The sequence below is a fragment of the Salvia splendens genome, chromosome 14, assembly GCF_004379255.2.
Source record: "Salvia splendens isolate huo1 chromosome 14, SspV2, whole genome shotgun sequence".
In the NCBI taxonomy this organism is placed as follows: domain Eukaryota; kingdom Viridiplantae; phylum Streptophyta; class Magnoliopsida; order Lamiales; family Lamiaceae; genus Salvia; species Salvia splendens.
Window position 1 is genome coordinate 19,804,113 of NC_056045.1, and position 22,291 is coordinate 19,826,403.

General features: G+C 36.6%; 2 protein-coding genes across 4 annotated transcripts; one reads left to right on the forward strand and one right to left on the reverse strand.

Annotated features, from left to right (window-relative positions):
- The first annotated feature begins 402 nt into the window (after nt 1-402).
- LOC121765905 (vesicle transport protein GOT1-like) lies at nt 403-3,051 on the forward strand. 3 transcript variants are annotated; one of them, XM_042162191.1, is made up of 7 exons: nt 403-542; nt 797-898; nt 1,229-1,320; nt 1,410-1,490; nt 1,603-1,700; nt 1,796-1,877; nt 2,826-3,051. In XM_042162191.1, the coding sequence occupies exons 2-7, from the start codon at nt 868-870 to the stop codon at nt 2,862-2,864; spliced, it is 423 nt and encodes a 140-aa protein (XP_042018125.1). In that variant the 5' UTR covers nt 403-542; nt 797-867; the 3' UTR covers nt 2,865-3,051. The 3 variants fall into 3 exon arrangements, with proteins under 3 accessions (XP_042018125.1, XP_042018124.1, XP_042018126.1); XM_042162190.1 differs by having other exon boundaries at nt 409-492; XM_042162192.1 differs by having other exon boundaries at nt 503-620.
- A 539-nt stretch (nt 3,052-3,590) lies between these two features.
- Nucleotides 3,591-7,753, reverse strand: LOC121765936 (probable CoA ligase CCL12). The gene is made up of 13 exons (XM_042162233.1): nt 7,316-7,753; nt 6,889-7,018; nt 6,547-6,806; nt 6,165-6,366; nt 5,751-5,791; nt 5,464-5,592; nt 5,095-5,389; nt 4,903-4,997; nt 4,605-4,821; nt 4,400-4,525; nt 4,230-4,328; nt 3,951-4,157; nt 3,591-3,876 (listed from the first exon to the last, which is right to left on the reverse strand). Exons 1-13 carry the CDS (start codon nt 7,564-7,566, stop codon nt 3,763-3,765), a joined length of 2,166 nt encoding a protein of 721 aa, XP_042018167.1. The 5' UTR covers nt 7,567-7,753; the 3' UTR covers nt 3,591-3,762.
- Between the last annotated feature and the right edge of the window lie 14,538 nt (nt 7,754-22,291).

Sequence of the window (22,291 nt, forward strand, 5' to 3'; positions counted from 1 at the left end):
TTAAACTAAAAATAAATATAATAATATAATTATTATCATTTGTAATTAATAATTTATTAAAAAAATTATATTATTGTTCTTTTTATAAATAAAAATAGTAATAAGTAGGAGTATATTTTTATTTGGTGTTTAAATCAAATAGTATAAAATTAAAAATCTTGATATTTTCCAAACATAGGAAAGTAAAGTTATTATGAATCATATTCCGATGATTTATTTTTTTAGGAATCATTTTCTTTGCGAACTTTACTTTCCCATTAACCAAATATGGCCAAAGGTAATCGTATATTTGCGGGAGCGATATTAAATTTAGAGGATTTCTAGTCTATTTTTTGGATTATAAACTATATTTTGTTAACAATTAACATTATAAATTAAATATTACTACCATCATATTCAATTATTCATATTGTATTATAGTAGTATGTGTTACATTGAACATTTTCTTCATTTCATTCCAATTCCATTGACGTCATCCAGCAAATATCACTGGTTTGCTTCTCTTCCAACTCGCACTCCTACCTCGTTACGCATATTTACGGGTTAATTTTCTCAACATTTTGTGATGTAAACTATTATTGCGTATGTTCTCAATATTTTATTAGGGGATCGGAATCGAGGTGGTTTAGTGGATCTATGGCGATTACTCTTTTAACTTTTACTCCATTTGTTTATTTTAACATGAGTTTATTTGGAGAAGGACCAATTTTCAGCTGAAGTTCTCGGATATTTATGGCTGTGATTTGTTATTTTGGTGCGAGTATTTGATTGTAATTGTTTTTCCCCCAATCCGCAGCGGTGTAGGGTTTCGGTTGAGATTTTGCTGACAAATCTAGCTTATTTCTGATTGAATCATAATTGGCGAATATGATGTCCTTCGAGATGAACGATCGTAAAAGTAAGTTTAATCTGCTCTTGTTGTTGCTGCTTAAATTTACACTGTTTGATTCTGATTGTGGAGTGGTTGGAATTAGCTAAGCATGGTTATGTGTTTCTAAATTCTGCCGAATATATTAACGTGTGATCGTATCTCATTGTGCATTTTTGCGGAAAAATTCTCAGCTCTAATGATTCTCTCGCTTTCCTTTGATTTCTCATTGCCAAGTGTTATACTATCAGTTTTAACTACGCTATAGGAATTGGTGTCTGGCTTTTAAGATCATCATTTGTGAACGAAATTTCTAAGCGGTTGAGCATGATCTGATCTTATTTTGGTTCTAATCAACAGAAATTGGACTTGGTTTGACGGGGTTCGGAGTGTTCTTTTCATTTCTTGGGATCATTTTCTTCTTTGATAAAGGTCTACTTGCAATGGGAAATGTAAGTACTATAGTGGTAGGTTGTCTTTCAGCTAGTAATTGATTATTTTACCCTAATCTTTCTAATATTATTTTGTTCTACTCAAACAGATCCTTTTCTTCTCAGGCGTGACATTAACCATTGGGCTCAAGTCTTCTGCCCAGTTCTTTATGAAGCGTTCGAATTTCAAGGCATATTTTCTTGCTATGATCTGTTTCCCCTAATCAGGGAGTGGTGGTTAAGTTAAGGCTTCAACAGTCCCCGTGTTGCTTCTTCATTTTAAGTTTCTCATGTTTATTGCAGGGAACAATTTCTTTTGGTGTTGGCTTCTTCTTGGTTATCATTGGATGGCCTATCTTAGGCATGATAGTTGAGGCTTATGGATTTATTGTGCTCTTCAGGTAGTGTTGATTATACTTGATGAATCTTTTACTTTAAACTTTGGTTTATTTTCCACCCTAGTGATAGAGGCTTATTAATTATTTCGTTGGTACAGTGGCTTCTGGCCGACACTGGCTGTATTTCTGCAGAAGATGCCTATTATCGGATGGTTGTTCCAGCAACCTTTTGTGAGATCGGTAATGTTGCTTTGGCATCTTTTCTTAGGAGTTTGTTGTCTTCTGTTATGATCTGTGCCATAAAACCCAGGTTCATAAAAGATGTTAAAATTCAGAAACAAGAGAAAGTTTAATTTGTTCTGCTGTCTTTCTTCAGTCACCAACCTTAACATCTGGCCAACCCTAGTAGAATATTGCAGAACAATTGCTTAAGGCTGTAGTATTTTTTTTGTTAGTGGCAAGATATTCTATGCTTTTCAGAGACCTTTGCATGATGATAGCTGTGTGTATTATGCTTTAGTTCCAGTGCTCCAGCAGTTCTACTAGTTCAGTTAGTTCGTAAGTTATGTGGAGTCTGTTTAAAATTACATTTTGAGTACTTAAAGCTGTCTTAAGATTGTCGGAAACATATTATTGCACACATCCCTTCTTTGAAGAGCCTTGACACGCATCCAAAATCGAATATAGAGTGGTATCCATTGTTCCAGTGCTGCTGCCTTGCTTAGTTCAAACCCTATTAGAGTCATATACTTAGCTCCATCAGTAACTCAAAAGTTTAACTTGCAAATTTCATCATTTACAGACATGTAACAATCGGATCAAAATTTCAAATATTTCAAAATTAGTTGCTTTCAGTACTTTATGTCTAAAGGAGAAGGGTGCTGTATGAACTATATATTTTGTCACCTGAGCTTGTGACTTCAATGGAAATTCATTCTATTGGAAAGATGAACCGACTGATCATAGGATTAGCTTTGGATTATATTTTTACATATTACATAATGCACATAAATTATGGAAGTTGTGCTTGTGTACGAAGTACTAGCCTTTTCTTTTCCATGATGACGACCAGTATTTATTACATATTCTGCACCATCCTTTCTTGGTGTGGAATAATTTTTTGGTACATATTCAGTTAATCAGTTTACAGTATATAATGTCTCAGTAGCGAACTGTTTCCCAATGCAGTTTGTTGATCGTTACCGTGGAAAGCGAGTACCTGTCTGAATCTCTTTTTCACAAGAATTGTCACTCACCTATGGCCGGCCTTGTAAGTTTTGTAAAAATGTTTTCCGACAAGCATGTCAGGATATAACCGATACCGCGTGGTACATTTCAATAGATGATATGGGTTTGATTTTGTGTATGGTTCTTGTTACATCACTGGGAAATGAAAGTCCATTCTTTTGAGGTTGATGCAGCTTCTATCATTTTGTGTACCAATTTCATTGATTTTTTACTCTTAGTTCTCTTCTCTGATCTTTTAGACATGGTTATAAGAAAAAAAACCAATTTTTGTAGAGAACTGTTTTTCCATGGATTGATTCAGTCACATTTTGATACTATTGCATTATTGTCGCCAAAAATATATACTCCCCCGTCCCAAAAATAGATGTAACACTTGAATAATGCCATGATATTTTAGGAAATATTATTTTATATGCCAAGTGGAAAGAAAAAATAGTATATTTATATAACGTGAGAGATAACCTTTTCTAAAAAAATAAAAAAATGTGACATTTTTTGCCGGACAAACTAAAAAGAAAAGTGTGACAACTATTATGGGACATAAAGAATATGTATTAGTAAGTCTTTATGTATTAGTAAGTCAGAAGCTGTGAGTGTAAAACACTTGGTATATACTGCATTAGGTTATTTGTATAGGCTGTTATACTTAATTTTACAGTTGAAGCTTAATTTCATTGGAGATTTCATAATATTTTTGAAGGCATATAGATGGAATTTGAAGGTTTTTATTGATTTAGTACTGAAAGTTAGCAGATTTTATTTTTCAGTGAGATCCTTATATCTGTATTTACTTTAAATAATTATTACAAATCAAAACACCTTTAAAGTTTAAACAATACACTCGCGATAGAAATTTGCTCGAAATTTTCTGTAGAGATTAAATTCTACTGTGCGGCAGAAGCTCCTTCTTCAATTGATCTCTCAACACTCTCCGCATCAGTTTATTCGATGCTGTACGAGGAAATTCCGGTAAGATCTTAACGAAGCTCACCTGCTCAGACCAAAAATTAGCTAAGCAACCAACAAAATACAACCCAAACATTCACAACTTATTTTGCAGCAAACCTTAAACAAAGGGTTGAGATTGGTCTGAATGGCCTTTGAGAATTTCAACCTCAGTTCATCTGGTTTGATGTCCAGACCATTCTTGAGCACAACAAAGATAGACAACTGCTCTGGCCCGCCATTTGCCGGTGCAACGCTGATCGCAGCAGTTTCCAGCACTCCCTCGTGGGCCCGGTCACAGATACACTCGATCTCAACTGAACTCGTCTGCACACAAAGCCCTTGGTCGTAAGTGGAAGGCCGACAAAGGAGTGGTTTTCCTAAACCTAAACCTTATACCTTGATGCCTCCGAGGTTCATGGTGTCATCAGCTCTTCCCTGCACCGTGTAATATCCGCCAACGCTTCTCTTCAGGACATCGCCATGTCTCCTAAGTTGCTGAAAACACAACGTTCGATTCATTTGTTGATTCTACTAAAAGCATTGAAAAACTAGTAAGAAAACCATACCCTTCCTTTGTACATAGGCATACCCTTGAAGTAAACCTCTTCATGATCAGCATTCAGCAGCCTATCAGATGCACCCATGTGAAGAGGAAATATGCCCACTTCACCAACACAAGGCTCATCGTCGGGCTGTCAAAGAAAAAGCACTGGAAATTCTCCAACTGCAACGAGTAAAACATGATCGATCCAAATGGAAAGAGTTACTTACATAAGGGGTTCCATTTTCATCCAGTATGACAAAGCCAGCACCCATTGCAGCGGAGCTAAACGCTCCAAAAGCCTGGGGTTGCACAAGGTTTCCATAGATATAGCATGATGCAAGCTCGGTGCCTCCACAACATTCGATAACAGGCTTATAAAATGCCCTTGAGGAGAGCCAGAGGTCATCATCAATGCTGGAGGTTTCTCCGGTGGAACCAAATGACCTGCAGAGTTCGTTATTGTAGAAAGTCTTTGCCTTTCTATAGATTATACATACATGTTGAAAGGGTAAAAGTGGAAATTACTTTATCTTTGTCCAGTCTATGCCTTCCATACAATTTGTACTCTTCCATGTCTTTACTAAGCTCGGAACAGTTCCTAAAACAGTTACTCCAGCATCCTTTTTGATAAAAAAATGTGCATGTATAAGAATAAAAGCTTTTAGAAGCTACATATACAGAATGACACGGTAGCTTAAAATGTTGGCAAGAAGTTACCTGGAAAAATTTTCCGAAAGGGCGGCCTAAAGGAGAACCATGATAGAGAGCTAGACTTGCACCGGTTAGAAAGCACGAATAGAGTAAAATAGGACCCATAACCCATCCTAGATTTGTAGGCCAGCAAACAATATCCCCACTTTGAACATCGAGATGTGTCCATGAATCAGTAGCGCAACGGATTGGAGAAAGGTGAGTCCATGGTATGGCTTTTGGCTCTCCTGTGGTGCCCGATGAAAACAAGATATTGGTGACAGCATCGATGGGCTGGTGAACTGGTTTATAATAGTTCCATCTGCCAAAAGAAGAGTTTTTGATACTGCAATCTTAGGAAAAGAAAGTCTTGTTGATTCTTGAGCAGTTGCATACCTTGGTAGGGCATATGCATTTGAAAGAAAAGTTTTCCAAGACGAGTCTTGGCTTCTCAACTGAACGCCTATATCTTCTCCAGATGCAGGGATGACGATCACTCTTTCTGGGCCGGCTTCTACTACACGACTGCACCATGAGATCAATGCATACAAGATTATCTAAGAAAGTGACTAGCTTAGATATAATTAAAGAACACAAAAGGATCCCCAAATGGAATTTAAACATGATTGGCCAAGTTAATTTCCACTACAGATATTCTCTGTTACTGGAAACGCATGTATTACCTGTACAATGGAAACCTCCGCCCCCCTCTTAAGATGAAATCCTGAATATCTTTAAGTTAGCAATTTCCAAACAAAGAATAACAAAATGCAACACACCAAAGTCTCAGAGACCTAGTGCCTGAGCTGAAGCATCATTAAATTTATTCATAAAATTGACTACTTTCCCTCATCTTTTATCGTCAGTTATACTTCTTATAAGATACGAAGTTTATTTACACACATATTTCTTCTCTTCACATATAAAATGATTGATTCTGCATTTCAACAAATCCTAAAACGCTAGACTAAAAAAATAAACAATCTACGCCTTTCTTTAAGGGGGATTCTAGCAGAAAGGGCATAATTTTGTGATAAATTTCAAATATCTCACTTGTCATGTTGATATAAAGAAACCAAATTAAGATTTATGACCACCTGAGTGAAAACAGCCCTTGTCTTTGATACACGTAAGCGCGTTGCAATTTCCTTAGGGGCAAAGCTGTCGGCAATTGACACGACTACTAGTCCAGCAAGTACAACTGCTAGATATATGATGACCGCAATATTGGTCATGGGCATGTCAATGGCAATAGCATCTCCCTTGCAGAATTCTAAATCCAGTGCATTTGCTACCAACCTGCTCAAAATCGAGGAAAAAATACTTTAGCAAGCTAGAATAATGACCGCCATAACACGCCCCTAAACACACTCACCCCAACACCACTCCTATGCAATACATAACATCACGGAGAGTTATTCATATAACAATTTAATAATGAAGAATGATATTTGTAAAGCCAGATGGCTCAAACCATACATCACTTGTTCACGGAGCTCCTTTAGTGTCATCCTCTCGACATCGTGCTCATCACGACCTTCCTGCCGCCATATAATCGCTAAGCTGTCATCATGCTTCTTATGGTAAGTGCTTGATTGCAGACAGCAGTCGGCTATATTGAGCACCGCACCAGGCAGCCACGTCCCACCATGCTTAGTCTTGTCGGATAAATCAAGAATACATCTCGGTGGCACAGAAAACTGAACAGATAGCTCATTGAGTATAAATTGCCAGTACACCTGCAAACACTCACCAGAAAAGTCGTTCATCGCGAATACACAAACACATTTGCTTGAAAGAGAAATGCAAACAGGCTCTTGCCTCGGGATGATTCACCGAGAAGCGATGGAAGTTTCTGAAGCTCGTGATGGGGTCCTTGTATAACTTCCCTAACGCGAGAGGACCGTGAGCCTCCATAAGCCTCCCCAAGTTTGTACATTTTGCCTTGGATCTTGTAACCAAAAACAATTTGTTCACACGAAGAAAATTGAAGTTCTATGCTGAAATCCTTCAAATTCCATTTTTGAAATCATGTACTAATAGAGATAGAAGCTTACAAGTTACAACCCCTCACATTTGCTCAATCCAACAAGCAATACACTCTTTTAATGAATTCAATAATCAATTTGGGACTTGAGTTGAATCAATTGAAGCAGACTTCCCAAATTTATAATCAATTTGGGGCTTGAATCAAGGTTTTGCAGTAAATGAGAATACAAATTAAGCAACAAGAGAGAGAGGGAGTTACAGAGAGGGAAACCAGTAGGGAGGAGGGCCATGGATGGATGGATCGTGATGGCGGTAGATGGAGTAGTAGATAAGCTGGTGCAGGGCATGTGGATGCCATGGCTTCAGCAGCCTAGCAGCCGTGATCCGAGCCCACACCTCAACTGCTCCGCCGCCAATTGTGCTTACATTATTGAGCTGTTGCTCCAAATCTCTCGCTTCTTCAAGTGGAAGCCCACTTCGCAACAAATCTTCCATTCTCACTTCCCTCATGCTCAACTCTCACTTCCTCCAATTTAGATTTCTATAATAATAAAAGAGTTTAATTCATATAAATTGAAATATAAGCAGCAATTCAAATAGCTGTTGGAGTAAATCGAAGGCCTGAATTTGATTATATAATCACTTCTTTCGTTGTTTATTTTCAAAAGTGAGGTGTAGTTTTGGGTTTAGATCATTAATTTTTAGACTTGGGGAGTAGTTAGGTAAATCGTGAGGTGCATACGATGCCTCGTTATTCCATCGATCAAAAACATGTCACTCCACCTACCATTTATAATCCCATTTTAATTCGGTATACATTTTAAAAAATTATTTGATTTTATGAAGAAAAAAATGAGGAAATAAGTCGGAGTGAGAATTGCACTTTAAGAACATCTCAAAATGAAAAAATGTGATTTTTTCACATACTAAAGGAGTATAATTAATAAAAGAAATATTGGTCGCAAATGTTATTAATTTTGAGTAAAATTTAGTATTTCCTGCAAAGTTAAAATTGGTCTTTAATTGAAACCAACGTGGCATGCCAGTTTATATACGTGTTCACAACGGACTATCCACCTCACCAATTTTATTTTTTATTTAGATTTTTTAAAATTTTAAAATATCAGTCTCGTCTTTCTCACTCCACTCCATCGGGCATCGTCGATTGCCATATCGCTGGACCCAATACACCACCCGCAGCAAACCACTACCGACGACCGTCGACCACCTCTGAACAGAGAGGGAGTTGTAGGTTCATGAATTTTAAAAAGGGAGGCTTCAAAACACATATGTACTGGGAAAGAGAGGACAAGCTTCAAATAAATCTTATTTCATCCGCCCCATAAAAATAAGGACATTTTACTTTTTGGTTCGTTCTCATAAAAATATTTCATTTCCTTTTGTGAAAATTTCTCCCCATTTGTAAAAAAGGGAGATGTAGGTTCATGATTTATCAAGAGTCTCTTGCTGGTAAGAGCATCCACAATTGGGCACTCTATCCTCTGCCACATCAACATTTTATCCTCCACCTCATCCATTTACAGTGGGGGCGCCCTATATCCCGCCCTATAGTTTAAACTACTACTATTTTGTATTTTTTTTTTCTGTTTGTAAATATGTCAATTAGCAAAATAAATACAAAAACACCACAAATTAAAGGCAAACCCTATCGTTAGTATTTATTTATTTTATTTTATATTTTATGTTTGAAAATATGGAAAATCGTCGGAATTTATTCTTGAATTTAGCCAAAAATTGAGATGGGGGAAGAGAGTGGAGTGAATGATGTGAAATGAATTAAAAAGATGGTGATATATATTGAAGAAAATATATAAAAAAATAAAATAGGAATATGTGTTGCATCGTCCAGACCTATCGTCCGGACCCCCGCAATGGGGCGGAGGATAGGCCGGAGGACATGAAAATTAGCTGATAGTGCGCGGATGATGGATAGGGCGCGGAGGATGGGGGGAGCATCACCCGCCCACCTATAGTGGCGGACGATAAGGCGGAGGATGCATTGGGCGGGCTATCCTCCGCCCCACTGTAGATGCTCTATATCTTGTAAGTCCTTACCAAAGCCTCGGCGAATGAACCCGAAACCTTCCGCATAGCGCCAAAGCCTCGGGGATGAATCAGATCTGCCGTTAGGCGTCGCTGCTAGGCCTATCAAATCGGATACCCGTGGATATCCGATCCAAAATTTTCGGGTACCCGATCCCTAAATTCCCAAAAATCAATACCCGATACCCAATCTGAATTTGATTTCGGATACCCAGATACCCGACTCGGGTATCCAGTCCCGAAAAATCGGATATCTAGTCCCAATTGTGATTTTGACCTTTTTTTCAGAAAATTAATTACAAACTTTTAGAATTTATTTAATACTCTTATTTATCCCGAATGGCAAATTTAATACAAAGTTGAATCCTCACCCTATTCCATCTACATATAGATTATTTTTACTGTTAGTTGGATATTAGAATATATGTACAAGAAATTAAACTATACAGAATCAAGACACCTTTTTCTTCAATTTTTCAAAATCCAGACACCATTTTTCTTCTGTTTTAGAATCAAGATCCCATTTTCTTGTGTTTTTAGAATCAATACACTATTTTTAGTTTGTGTTTTTGAATCAAGGCTTTGAATTATAAACTTATTTAATTCTCAAGACATTAAATTTTCCCTTCAAACATAATCTAAGAAACCCAACTAAAATAAGGTGGAGGTGGCAGCAACTTTAATTTGACCTGAGGATTTTATACAATGTTAATAAGAGCCTAAGAGGCAGTGACGGGACTACTATTCCGGCGTCTTCGATGGATTTGGCAGTTGCGGGTGGCGGAAGAAAGGGAGGGCGGCGACCGGGAGGAGAGCACGCGGCGTTGGGAGAGGAGACAACACGGCGGCGGGCGGCGGCGGCGGAGGTAGGAGTAGGCGAGAGAGCAGAGCAGGAGAGGGGAACGGGAGGGAGGCGCTATGAATTTTGGGATATACCTTGATCACTAATAGCCTACGCTAATTATTTACTAAAATGTAATTAAGAATGATAATTACATTTAATTAGAATAAAACCATAGTTTATTAATTTAAAAAAAATCGAATAATTCGGGTATACCCGATCGGTTATCGGATAACTCGATACTCGACAATCCAAATTCTCACTACCCGATCCAGATCCGAAACTCGAAAAATCGGGTTTCGGGTTTGGATATCGGGTATCCAATATCCGATATCCATTTTGACAGGCCTAGTCGCTGCCATCCTCTTGCTCGCATTTCCCTATTCATCTTCGTTGGTGCTGTCGAAAATGGCTCTGTCAAAAATTGCGATGAAAACCTAAAAGAGTGATGACTGGTTGTTATTCTAAGAGTTTTTATATATGAAAATGATTTAATTAGTAGAATGTATTAATATGAAAATATTATACTCCATATGTTTTAAAACTCATGTAGAGTTATAAGAGTGTTCACTATAAGACAGACACTCCAATAGCATGCCCTCTTTTTTATTCATAGCTCCAATTTTTTTGCCCACAGTCCCAAAAATTTGTTTCCGCCACTATAGTGGACACTTCCAATAGCCCCAAATTTTTATAACCAATTATAATCAATTATAATAAAAAAACGTGTATTAAAAAAATTCCTTCTTCCTTCTCCCATCATCTCTCAAAAAATTGTCAAAAATTATATAAAAAAAATCAAGGGGGCAGCCGGCGCGCCGACCGCAGCCCCACTATAGATAGCCCCGCCCCGGACCGGACTGGCGCATCCTCGCCCCGGTTTCGCCGATCGACCGTCCGCCCCGTTTTTTTCGTCTGCCGAGGGGCGGAAGTCCCACCCACTATAACCCGCCCAGCCGTCGCCCCAACCCGCGGCTATAGCCGCGCCAAACCATAGTGGATACCCTAACATGACAAATTTTGTGGGATGAAGTCAGTATTATTATAGGGCAGCTCAAAATGGAAAGAATGTTAATTTTTATGGAACTGAAAAGTATTGATATTTTGTTAATATTTAATTTTTCTTATTAAAAAATAAATTTATCATATTCGTAATATTCGTATGGAGCAAAGATACGAATTACGATATGGAGCAAAGATATGGACTATACGACGACAACAGCCACGATCGCTCTATCAACATTATTGCATTTATTTATTTCGATGGAATGATATAATTAAAGAAAATAGACTTTTCAGTTAGGTGGATTAGTTGAAAAATGATATGATTGGACAATGAAATACGATCGCTTGCGATTCATATGGTTTGATAATATATCAAATTATCAAACTTGATTAAATCTATTTTGGTTTGGTCTTTGCATATACTATGACATGATAAATATTATCTTAATTTAATAAAGAACAAAAGAGTACGAGTACTGATAATTTAATAGTAGTAAATTATTATTCATAAGTAATTATCTCCAGTTAGGATGCAACAGGATTATAAGATACATTTTCTTATTAATATTATAGGATACATCTTTTTATTATTAGTAGGATACAATTTGTCTAGGAGGATAGTGGTATAATATATTGATCACTGCACAAGTTGCGAATAAATATTTTATTGTCTTTTCTAGAGATCCCATATTTTGTCAATTTATTTAACTTGCCATCGACTTTGTGGATAGATCACTGCATAAGTTGCGAACAAATATATTGGTACAATTACTTGTCATTTCTAAAGATCCCATATTTGGACAATTTATTTAACTTGTCATCGCTTTCTTTTACTCCGGATTATATTTTATTTTTTTTCCAAATATAGGTCAATATATGCAGTATTTATTTTCTCACTTTCACATTCATAAATTTTAGTAAATGTAAAAAAAGTGAGTAGTATAAAATTATATGTATATACTATATGAAGTAGAAAAATATGAGTGATAGTATGGGTGTAGAATGTAAAGTTTATATATTAAAATAATAAAAGGAAAATAAGAATATTTAATATTATACATTCCAAAATATATTATTATCTTCGTTTCAATTAATGATAATAGTACATTTTATTTTTAGTTTGTCCCAAATAAAATTACACATTTTTTTAAACAATAAAGTACTTCCTCCGTCCCATTCAAGATATCCATATTCTTGAATGACACAAGATTTTAGGTATAGTAGTTGAATACGGTAAAGTAGAGTGATAAAACTGATTGAATATTTTAACGAAGAGAGAGAAATTTATTTCAAAATATGTAAAGTGGATATTTTTTAGTGTGACTTAAAAAGGAAATTGACATCTTGAGTGAGATGAAAGGAGGGAGTAGTAACCTTTTTTTTCAATTACTACACTCAACTACTTTCAATGTTGACTAACACGTTAACCAATACTCATTCCGTCTCATAATAGATGTCACACTTGGATAATGACACGGGATTTTATGAGAGGTTGTTTTGTGTGTTGAGTGGAGTGAGAAAATAGTAGTATATTTTTAATAATGTGAAAGAGAACTTTTTCCATAAAAAGAAAGTGTGAAATCTTTTATGGGACAAACTAAAAAGGAAAGTATGACATCTATTATGGGATAGAGGGAGTACCTCCTAAAATCTCGTGCAGACTAAGAAATGTGTAAATTTAGCTGGGACGGAAGGAGTACATTGAATAGCGGATAAAGGGATTGATAATTAATGAGTATATATGCTATGATTGTTATCGCATTAAATCGTGTATTGACTTATTTCATATTGATTATATCCCCTTAGGTGTTCGGTTTGCAAGATTGCATCCAGAATTAAATATGTAGTGTGTTTGGTTCATGAGATTAAATCTCACAACTTAATCCTACATGGATAATCATGGGATAATTAGTCATAATTAACCCATATGACTAAAATAATCTCAAAACTCAATCCTAAATTATATATTGATATTATTTTATTTTGGAAACCGAACATCATCCTAAGGTGCTTCAAAACTTAGACCATTAGCAGTGGGGCGCCCTAAGGCGCGTCCTATGGCGCGTCACGTCATCAGTTTTATCCTCCTACCCTCCACCTGCAGTGGAGCGCCCTAAGGCGCACCCTATGGCGCGCCACGTCATCAGTTGTACTATTGTTTTGTTTAATTAATTTAAATGTTTTCAAATATAGTATGCAAACGAAAATTAACAAAAAAAGAACGAGTAATTAAAAACCGGCGAATATTGATTACATAAGAAGTAACACGATTCAAGTTACACTAAAAACCGGCTAATCTACCCAGTTCCTAACTTTCGGCGCAGCTCATCGATCAACGCCCGGAGATATTCGGCTTCGTCGGAGTCCGTCGGGGTCCATTTCGTAGTAATAAAAAATGTGAGTTTCGAGAGTGGAATTGCGAAATGAAATGTTAAAAATGAAGTGTATTTATAAAAAAAATGAAACCGCGTGTCATCGTCCGCGACCATCTTCCGCGGAGCCCACAATGCGGCGGACGATGGCGCGGACGATAGCCTATCGTCCGCGCCATCGTCCGCCGCTCCCACAATGGCGCGGACGATGTGCTATCGTCCGCGCTATACGCCGCGGACGATGTATCGGCCGTGAGCATCGGGCGCGCCCGATGCCAGGCATCCACAATGGTGTTAGGTTTAGTATACTGAAAAACATGTTTCGAGCGAGTTCGCACGAATAGAATCTTGCTTGTGTACGGAAAAACTCTACAATCCACTTTTGACCTGATTCAGTATCATTCGAGCAGTTTGCACGAATAGAATCAATATATTATTACATTGTGTTTGCTTGTGCGTTTATTAGATGTTTTATAAATATTTAAAAGCATAAGAAGTAAACAAAGCCTAAGTCTTTTGCTTAGTAGACCGGTCGTGGGCTGCGCTCACTTTAAGGTACTACAGTCGGTTCTAAGCAATGATTTGCAAAAGAAAAGAAGAATTTCACAACCTAGATAGGCTTTGGCTACCTATCGTGAAAGGTTGCAATGTCAGTCCGATTATTTCTAAGCCTTATTGAAATAAGATGACGTTGGTGTGGTATAGCACTGAATGGATCTAACAGCAAGACGAGTCTTTATGCTATCTACTGAAAGACGAGGTCTTGATAATTAATTTTTTAATCTACATACGTTAGCATTGAGCATACGACATTGAGTATCTACTACTGACTTACCAAAGGTGCGGGTTTTTCGTCACCCAACGATCCAGATATATTGGGTAGTGGTGATCATTATCTAGCGGTGCTAGGATTGCTATTATGTTGAATCGTGCACGAGGTGAGTCTCGTTTGATAATGTCCTCAAGAGGAGCTTGAACAAGGTTTTATTATTCGGAAACTTGCCAGTTGGAATTTAATTATTCCATGAATAATAAATAAGTGTTTCTTGCTAAGTCCACTCTTTGAATTAATAAGATGTTAATTAATTAAGTCCATAGTAGACTTTAATTAATTAATGGACATTTATATCTTAAGCGCGGGAAATAAATAATAAACAAGTACTTGTAATTTCGGATTTGGATGGGGAGGTCAATATTACGTCTGTAGTGGCTGCTCGTAATATTCCAATATAAGCTTGTATAAAATTGTGAGTTCAATTTAATTAGTAAAAAGCTAATTGAGGGAGCCCATATCCAAAACCTTCCATAGATCTCTGACTGGGCCCAATATGAACTATTATAAATAGGAGAATAAAGGAGACAGAAAATTGATTGATTTCATAATGAAATTTTCGTCCCTCTCTAATTAGTAGATGAGATTGAAATTTTCAGCTCTCCTCCGTGAGAAAGTTCTGTCTTCTTTATTCGAGTCCTAGTGTTTCGATAAGATTAGCCCACCCTGATGTTGAGATACAGTTCGGGACACCAGTCAGAAGATCAGTGGTCTAGTATTGAAGATCTTCGTGGAGAAGGCGCGAGCAATCAACGATTCTTTAGAGAATCAAATCGGTAACTCTAAACCGTAGAATTCATGTTTAGGATTTATATTCTATGAGCATGAATTATTTGCGTTTTAGCATGCAATTCTGTGTTAACATGTGAATAGATTAATCTCGTAATCGGTCAAACAGATCACACGTCTGATTTATTTGTTTTGTACAAGTCTTCCGCTGTGCAAGGGGCTTCAAACCCAACAATTGGTATTAGAGTCAATTTTTGGCTCTGATTATGTGGATTAATTTCATGTTATGTGAGTTGCTTGAATGCATGTTTTTGACCGTTGCGTGGTTGGATGAATTGCATTGTCTTTTTCCGTGATTGTTGAAGACATGACATGTGGAATTTAATTCCTACTATTTGTAATCATAACATAATAATTATGTGGTAATGATTAGTTTGACTCCAATGGTATTGAATACATGCATGAGCGAAAACAAATTTCGTGAATTGTGAGTCAATTCAAACGTCGGTTCGACTCCAGAATTGAAGACACCGCAGCAGCGGTGAACGGGCAGCGCCGGCGGAGTGACATCGACGCAGCAGCGTCGGAGACGTCGAGCTGGGAGAGCCCGCGAGTCGAGTGGGAGTCCTTCGTGGGCAGTTCCCAGACTCGACAGTCGACGGAAGCGAGAGAGTTGGCGACGGACAGCAGCTCCGGCAGCAACTGCTTCGTCTTTGGACAGCAGCGTTGACGGACAGCAACAGCAACGAGACAGCAGGTTTCCGGCGGTGACAGCTTTTCGACTAGGAGCTTTTCTTGGGCAGTTTCCGGGCTCGAAGGAAGCTATTGTCACAGCCGTTGCGAAGGCGACGTCACGACAGTGACGACGCAGCAACAGCAGCGGCGCCGGCGAGGCACGGGCTGCCGGAAACGGAGCAGCGGCTGTGGTGCTGAGAGGGCTGTCGGAGGCTACGCGCAAGCAGCGACGAAGACGTCGAGCAGCAGCGGCATCCCTTCGTGAGCAGCCCCATCAGCGGATGAATTTAGGGATTCATCCCATACGACGACGCAAGATTAGGGTTTACCCTATGCGCGAGGTTCGCGCGGGTTCCACCCGCGCGACGTCGCATCGTCTCGTCTCGTGACTTCGCTTTCCAATTTTGATTAGGGTTTCCAAATCCTCGGATTCAATTTTGAAAATAATTTAAGATAAATATGGAAATAAGATTTGAATATATCTTTTGTGGATTTTATATATTATATGAGATTTGATTTTGTAGCAAATCATGGATTAATTAGATTCTTTCCTTATTTAATGGATTTATATGGATTTTATTTCTAGATAAATCCTAGTTATATTTGAAAAATAATAATCTAATATTTTATCTATATTCTATGGATTTATTCCTAGACAAATCCTAGTTGGATTTAGATAATGATAATATTATTTTATTCTTATCCTATGAATTTATATGAATTTATTCATAGATAAATTCTAGATGGATTTGGATAGTGGTAATATAATATTTTATTCTTATCTTATAGATTTATATGGATTTATTCCTAGGTAAATCTTAGATAGATTTGAATAATTATAATATAATATTATCTAATTCTATGGATTTATTCCAAGATAAATCCTAGATGATTATGATAAATATTTATATTAGTTTATTTTATCCTATTGATTTGAATAGATTTAATTCTATTAAGACAAATCTTAGATGAATTAAAATAAACATTAATCCAAGTTATCCTTATCTTTTGGATTTATATCCTAGATAGATTAGGATAAAGATAATATATAAGAAAATCCATATTTAATTGGATTTAGATAAACTTATTTATCTAAGAAATCCTAAGTAATATATGATATATTCTAGATGTCTATTCTAAATAGAATTAAGATTTGTATAAATCTTGGTTGATTGAATTTTATTTATCGTATGGATTATGATGGAATCGTTTCTATCTAGTAATATCCTAGAACGATTTAAATAATGATAATCCTAGATCAACGTTATCTTGAATTAAAGTATTTGATTTTATCGAAATAAAATCTAGAATGATCCTAAATGGATTTAGATAGTTGACACTATCTTGATAAATCCTAAATGAAGTTGGATAATCATTATCCAAGATAAAACATAATTATTTAGTTGATTCTCCCTTGACTAGATTAAATAATTGTCGTTAATTATCCAGTGTGTTTAAATGTCATGCATTAAATGGATTTATCTGTTTATTTGGTGTTTACCTTTATAAGTGGATTATCTGCCTTATCTGCTTATGTGATAATTATGCAAAAACCATATAAAATATCTAAGCGATAATTACAACAAGTGCGTTGTATATGGTCTCCATCAATTGATCTGCAATTTATGAAGCTTTTTTCTAATATTATCGTCACCTGCTCTGTGGGGACAATAATCCTAAGAAATAGCGAGTTCATGAGGGTGGACTTCTCAAAAATAAATAGTATGAATTAGAATGTGGTTTCAAATATTATCACCACCTGCACTGTGGGGACAATAATCCTAAGAAACTCCGAAATTCAGAAGTTCACACAGAATTTATGAGATAGCTTGATCTTGTTAGCAGCACATAAGCATTGTTATGGGAGTGTGTTGTAGAAATGAGACTCTGTAATGCTAAATTCGGTGGTCTTGCTTAGGCAACATTAGGCGGCCATGCCACACTTGTGGTCTCTGGACTATTCGTCGATGATTGTGACCAGTAAAAATGTAAGATTTTAATGCGTATTGACCTCCTCTGGAGGATACAAAATTTTAATTTTACAGTTGCAAGATACATAATCGTTTTGTGGTTATTTGCGATTATGTATCGAGCATAAGTATGTGATAATAAGTTTATTTGCCAAATCTTCATTATGTCATTCAGTATCTTGTCTGCGATCCTTAAAGAAATAAACTCAAATGCCAAAATTATGTAGACTGGAAACGTAAATGGATAAGATTCTCATTGCTAAAACTTAGAGTTTATACTCACTAATTCATGTCCTCCATTTCCTCGACATAATTCCACGGAGATTGTTCGAGAATGCATCTTGCATGTACTTGACAAGTTCTTTGAGGAATAAGGTCAAGCTATTTTTAAGTAGCACGACAAGTCTTGGTTAGTGACGATGAAAGATGGATGTCAATAGAATTTGTCAAGATGATTCGATTGGAATATCCTAGAGGGACAGAATGTTTTGAGGAATCTTTTGATCACTCAAATAGTTTTCTGACTCAAGTCATCGCCTAAAGTAATAAGAAATGACTACAAGAAGGTTTAACTGAAAAGTAGAAAACCTTCAGAATATTAGTCGTTATATTACTGTTAGAGGAAAGTAACATGATAGATGACGAATTCATGAAGGCTGCATTTTTCTTAAGTCCTAGTTCATTTGAACAAAAGACTAGATATGGAAATGGGAGAGCCTGAATTGTCATCAAAGTTTGTCTAAAGCGAGTGAAGATGTTTTGTGAGTTGGATTGACCTCTTTTAAAGATGGACAATGACTTACATGGAAATGCAACTTCTAAGTAACAGATCTTGATCCAGTTAGGTTTTTGTTGCAGTGGGAGCTATTTTTGCTCAATTATTGTTTTATGGTTGATGTTTAAGGCATCATAGTATTGAAACGATAAAAATGCAACAAGATTGAGTATGAAACAACACATCAACTTCTTAAACAATGAATGATAAAGTATTTATGGCTCTTAGTCTTAAGGCCAAGAAAATACTTAGCTATTGTTCAGACTGATCCAGACCATCAAGATTTTAACGATTTGTTTGTTAAATAGCTTGAAAGTCGAGAATGTTTGTTTGATGCACTATAAGTGAGAATCATTCGATTCGGATAGCTTACAGAAGTGCAACATAGAAAGACTAGCAAGTCTCAATGGTTTACACCATAAGGAGACAAGCAATGGGTTATGATCAGTAGTGGGAGCCTAACCTCCATTGACGAATCCAAGCGTTCTTCTGAAGAATGGGATAGTTATGTAAGAAGGAATCGAAGTGTTTCTAAGACAAGTTTGATTAAGTGATGAGCTGTACTCATGAAAATCTTATCATTGATGGGATAAACGTTATATATAACGAGATACACCTTAAAGAAACTACCATCATCAGTACCTTCTACAAAACACGGGTTGTGGATTAGAGCGACCCTAGTCTAGCACATCTCAAGGTGTAATGTTGTTCCAATGCATGTTGGAAATGTATCCAAGTAATTGGAGTTGAGTACTAATCAGGCATGTTTTAAGGTTGTCCCAAATGATGTAAGATTATAAGTTCTGTAATCTTCAAATATAGAACTCTTGTTTGAAGATCAAGAGAGGAACTAAAAGCCTAACAGCGTGATAGCTCTCAGGACAAAGAGAGATATCGAATTTTCCACATTACCAAATAGTCATACCATTAGAAACTTTTGCGCTAATAAAATCAACTTCAACACCTAAGATTGTATGAACCATGTCGTAGTGGGAGTGTTCCTAGGGGCATAACAAGTTCATGGGTCTAGGAGTGTCCTAAGACTCGGTCTTAGATTAACTTGAACATTATCCCTTTACCTACAATGTAGAATTGGTTCATTTGGATATTCGTCCTTGAAAAGGTGATAGATTCCAAACTACAATCTTAGATAGACAACATGTTTTACAAGACTTGCAATACTACCTACAGGCTGTGTCAGTCAGTGGGAGCTAGTATAATTGCAAGTGTAAATATGGATCTCAAATGGCTAGACAGTGACAATGGGCTATGCCCAAAGAGAAATATCATATTCTCGCTGTCGTTGTGCCAAGATTTGTTCGATCCTACTGTCTATCAGAACTTACATAAATTAGAATGTATGTATTATGATTGTGAAGATAGCTTTCTATTAATAGAAGTCTTGAGGAAATCATCTACATGGAACATCCTAATGGGTATGTAATAAAGGGCAAGAAACACATGATTGGAAGCTAATGAAGATCTTTATGGTCTTAGGCATGCATCTAAATCAGAGTATGTGTTTTAGCGAGATTGTCAAATGTTTGGAATTTGACATGTGCCCTTAAGCGTGTTGTAAGCACAAGGAAGTTGAAAGTGCATTGAATATGGTATTATTGGTACTCTACGATGATGAAATCTATAAAAGTTGCAAACAACTAAGATTGGCATCTAGCGTAGGAAACTGGTTGTCTACCCAGTTTAAGATAAACAATTTAAGAGAAACTAATTACATTCTAAGCATCTAATTCTTTAAGATTGCTAGAAACAATGTTGAGATTCTCTTAGGAATCCTATATCTATACATAGCTTGGAACATTTTAGCATTGGAAATTCCATGAAAAAGGTTGTTACCATTCAAGATGGAATTGTCTTGTCTCTAGTCAAGTGTCGTTTGACACTTAGTGAGAACAAGAATTATGAGACTAGTTCTGTAGATAGATGTCTCATGTATGCTATGATATGTACTAAGTTTGATATTAGTTGTGCTTTTGCATAGCAAGTATATATCATTTTAGCCATAGCAAAGGACTTTGATTGAGGTAATGGATATACCATAGTACTTGAGAAAGACTAATCGATATATTCTAGTTTACCAGTCATTCATGTAATGTCCTTGGGGTTACACTGACTAAGTCTCATGACTAATCAGTGATCGAGTAAGTCATCCTCATTATATGTGTTTACATTAGGAGTATACTCCTAGTAGCTTTGATCATAAGTTTGAGTATGCCTATGAGTAATTTTACTCTAGCAAAGGCTAACTCAAGGGACAAACAAGATCATAAGCTAAGAATTCACATAGAGAGATGAAATTAATTAAAGATCTAGTACGCAGCAAAGACATAGTAGTGGAAAAGATATTATCAGAGAACAACCAAGCATACTTTTCACAGAAAATGCCTTTGTGGCAACATGTTTCAAACATGATGTGAAATGAATGGTAGTTCGATATATCAAGCTCCAAGACCTGCTTTGTGTATAAGTGGGAGAGCTTTTGGCAGTGGGTATACTCGAAAGCATGTTTTGAGTATAAGTGGGAAATTGTTAGGTTTAGTATACGTAAAAGGATGTTTCGAGTGAGTTCGCACGAATAGAATCTTGCTTGTGTACGGAAAAACTCTACAATCCACTTTTGACCCGATTCATTATCATTCGAGTAGTTTGCACGAATAGAATCAATATATTATTACATTGTGTTTGCTTGTGCGTTTATAAGATGTTTTATAAACATTTAAATGCATAATAAGTAAACAAAGCCTAAGTCTTTTGCTTAGTAGACTGGTCGTGGGCTGCGCTCACTTTAAGGTACTACAATCGGTTCTAAGCAATGGTTTGCAAAAGAAAAGAAGAATTTCACAACCTAGATAGGCTTTGGCTACCTATCGTGAAAGGTTGCAATGTCAGTCCGATTATTTCTAAGCCTTATTGAAATAAGATGACGTTGGTGTGGTATAGCACTGAATGGATCTAACAGAAAGACGAGTCTTTATGCTATCTACTGAAAGACGAGGTCTTGATAATTAATTTTTTAATCTACATACGTTAGCATTGAGCATACGACATTGAGTATCTACTACTGACTTACCAAAGGTGCGGGTTTTTCGTCACCCAACGATCCAGGTATATTGGGTAGTGATCATTATCTAGCGGTGCTAGGATTGCTATTATGTTGAATCGTGCACGAGGTGAGTCTCGTTTGATAATGTCCTCAAGAGGAGCTTGAACAAGGTTTTATTATTCGGAAACTGGCCAGTTGGAATTTAATTATTCCATGAATAATAAATAAGTGTTTCTTGCTAAGTCCACTCTTTGAATTAATAAGATATTAATTAATTAATTAAGTCCATAGCAGACTTTAATTAATTAATAGACATTTATATCTTAAGCGCGGGAAATAAATAATAAACAAAATGGAAATCCGGATTACTTGTAATTTCGGATTTGGATGGGGGGGGTCAATATTACGTCTGTAGTGGCTGCTCGTAATATTCCAATATAAGCTTGTATTAAAATGTGGGTTCAATTTAATTAGTAAAAAACTAATTGGGGGAGCCCATATTCCAAACCTTCCATAGATCCCTGACTGGGCCCAATATGAACTATTATAAATAGGAGAATAAAGGAGACAGAAAATTGATTGATTTCATAATGAAATTTTCGTCCCTCTCTAATTAGTAGAGGAGATCGAAATTTTCAGCTCTCCTCCGTGAGAAAGCTCTGTCTTCTTTATTCGAGTCCTAGTGTTTCGATAAGATCAGCCCACCCTGATGTTGAGATATAGTTCGGGACACCAGTCAGAAGATCCGTGGTCTAGTATTGAAGATCATCGTGGAGAAGGCGCGAGCAATCGACGATTCTTTGGAGAATCAAATCGGTAACTCTAAACCGTAGAATTCGTGTTTAGGATTT

What these genes read in the sequence shown, in the direction of transcription:
- LOC121765936 (XM_042162233.1), bottom strand. Translation starts at nt 7,566, where the DNA reads ATGAGGGAAGTGAGAATGGAAGATTTGTTGCGAAGTGGGCTTCCACTT. An exon ending in ATGAAAATGGAACCCCTTAT is followed by an intron (nt 4,526 to 4,604) that starts GTAAGTAACTCT and finishes TTTCTTTGACAG; the next exon opens with CCCGACGATGAGCCTTGTGT. An exon ending in ATCTCAACCCTTTGTTTAAG is followed by an intron (nt 3,877 to 3,950) that starts GTTTGCTGCAAA and finishes TGGTCTGAGCAG; the next exon opens with GTGAGCTTCGTTAAGATCTT.
- LOC121765905 (XM_042162191.1), top strand. Translation starts at nt 868, where the DNA reads ATGATGTCCTTCGAGATGAACGATCGTAAAA. An exon ending in GTCTACTTGCAATGGGAAAT is followed by an intron (nt 1,321 to 1,409) that starts GTAAGTACTATA and finishes CTACTCAAACAG; the next exon opens with ATCCTTTTCTTCTCAGGCGT. An exon ending in GGATTTATTGTGCTCTTCAG is followed by an intron (nt 1,701 to 1,795) that starts GTAGTGTTGATT and finishes TCGTTGGTACAG; the next exon opens with TGGCTTCTGGCCGACACTGG.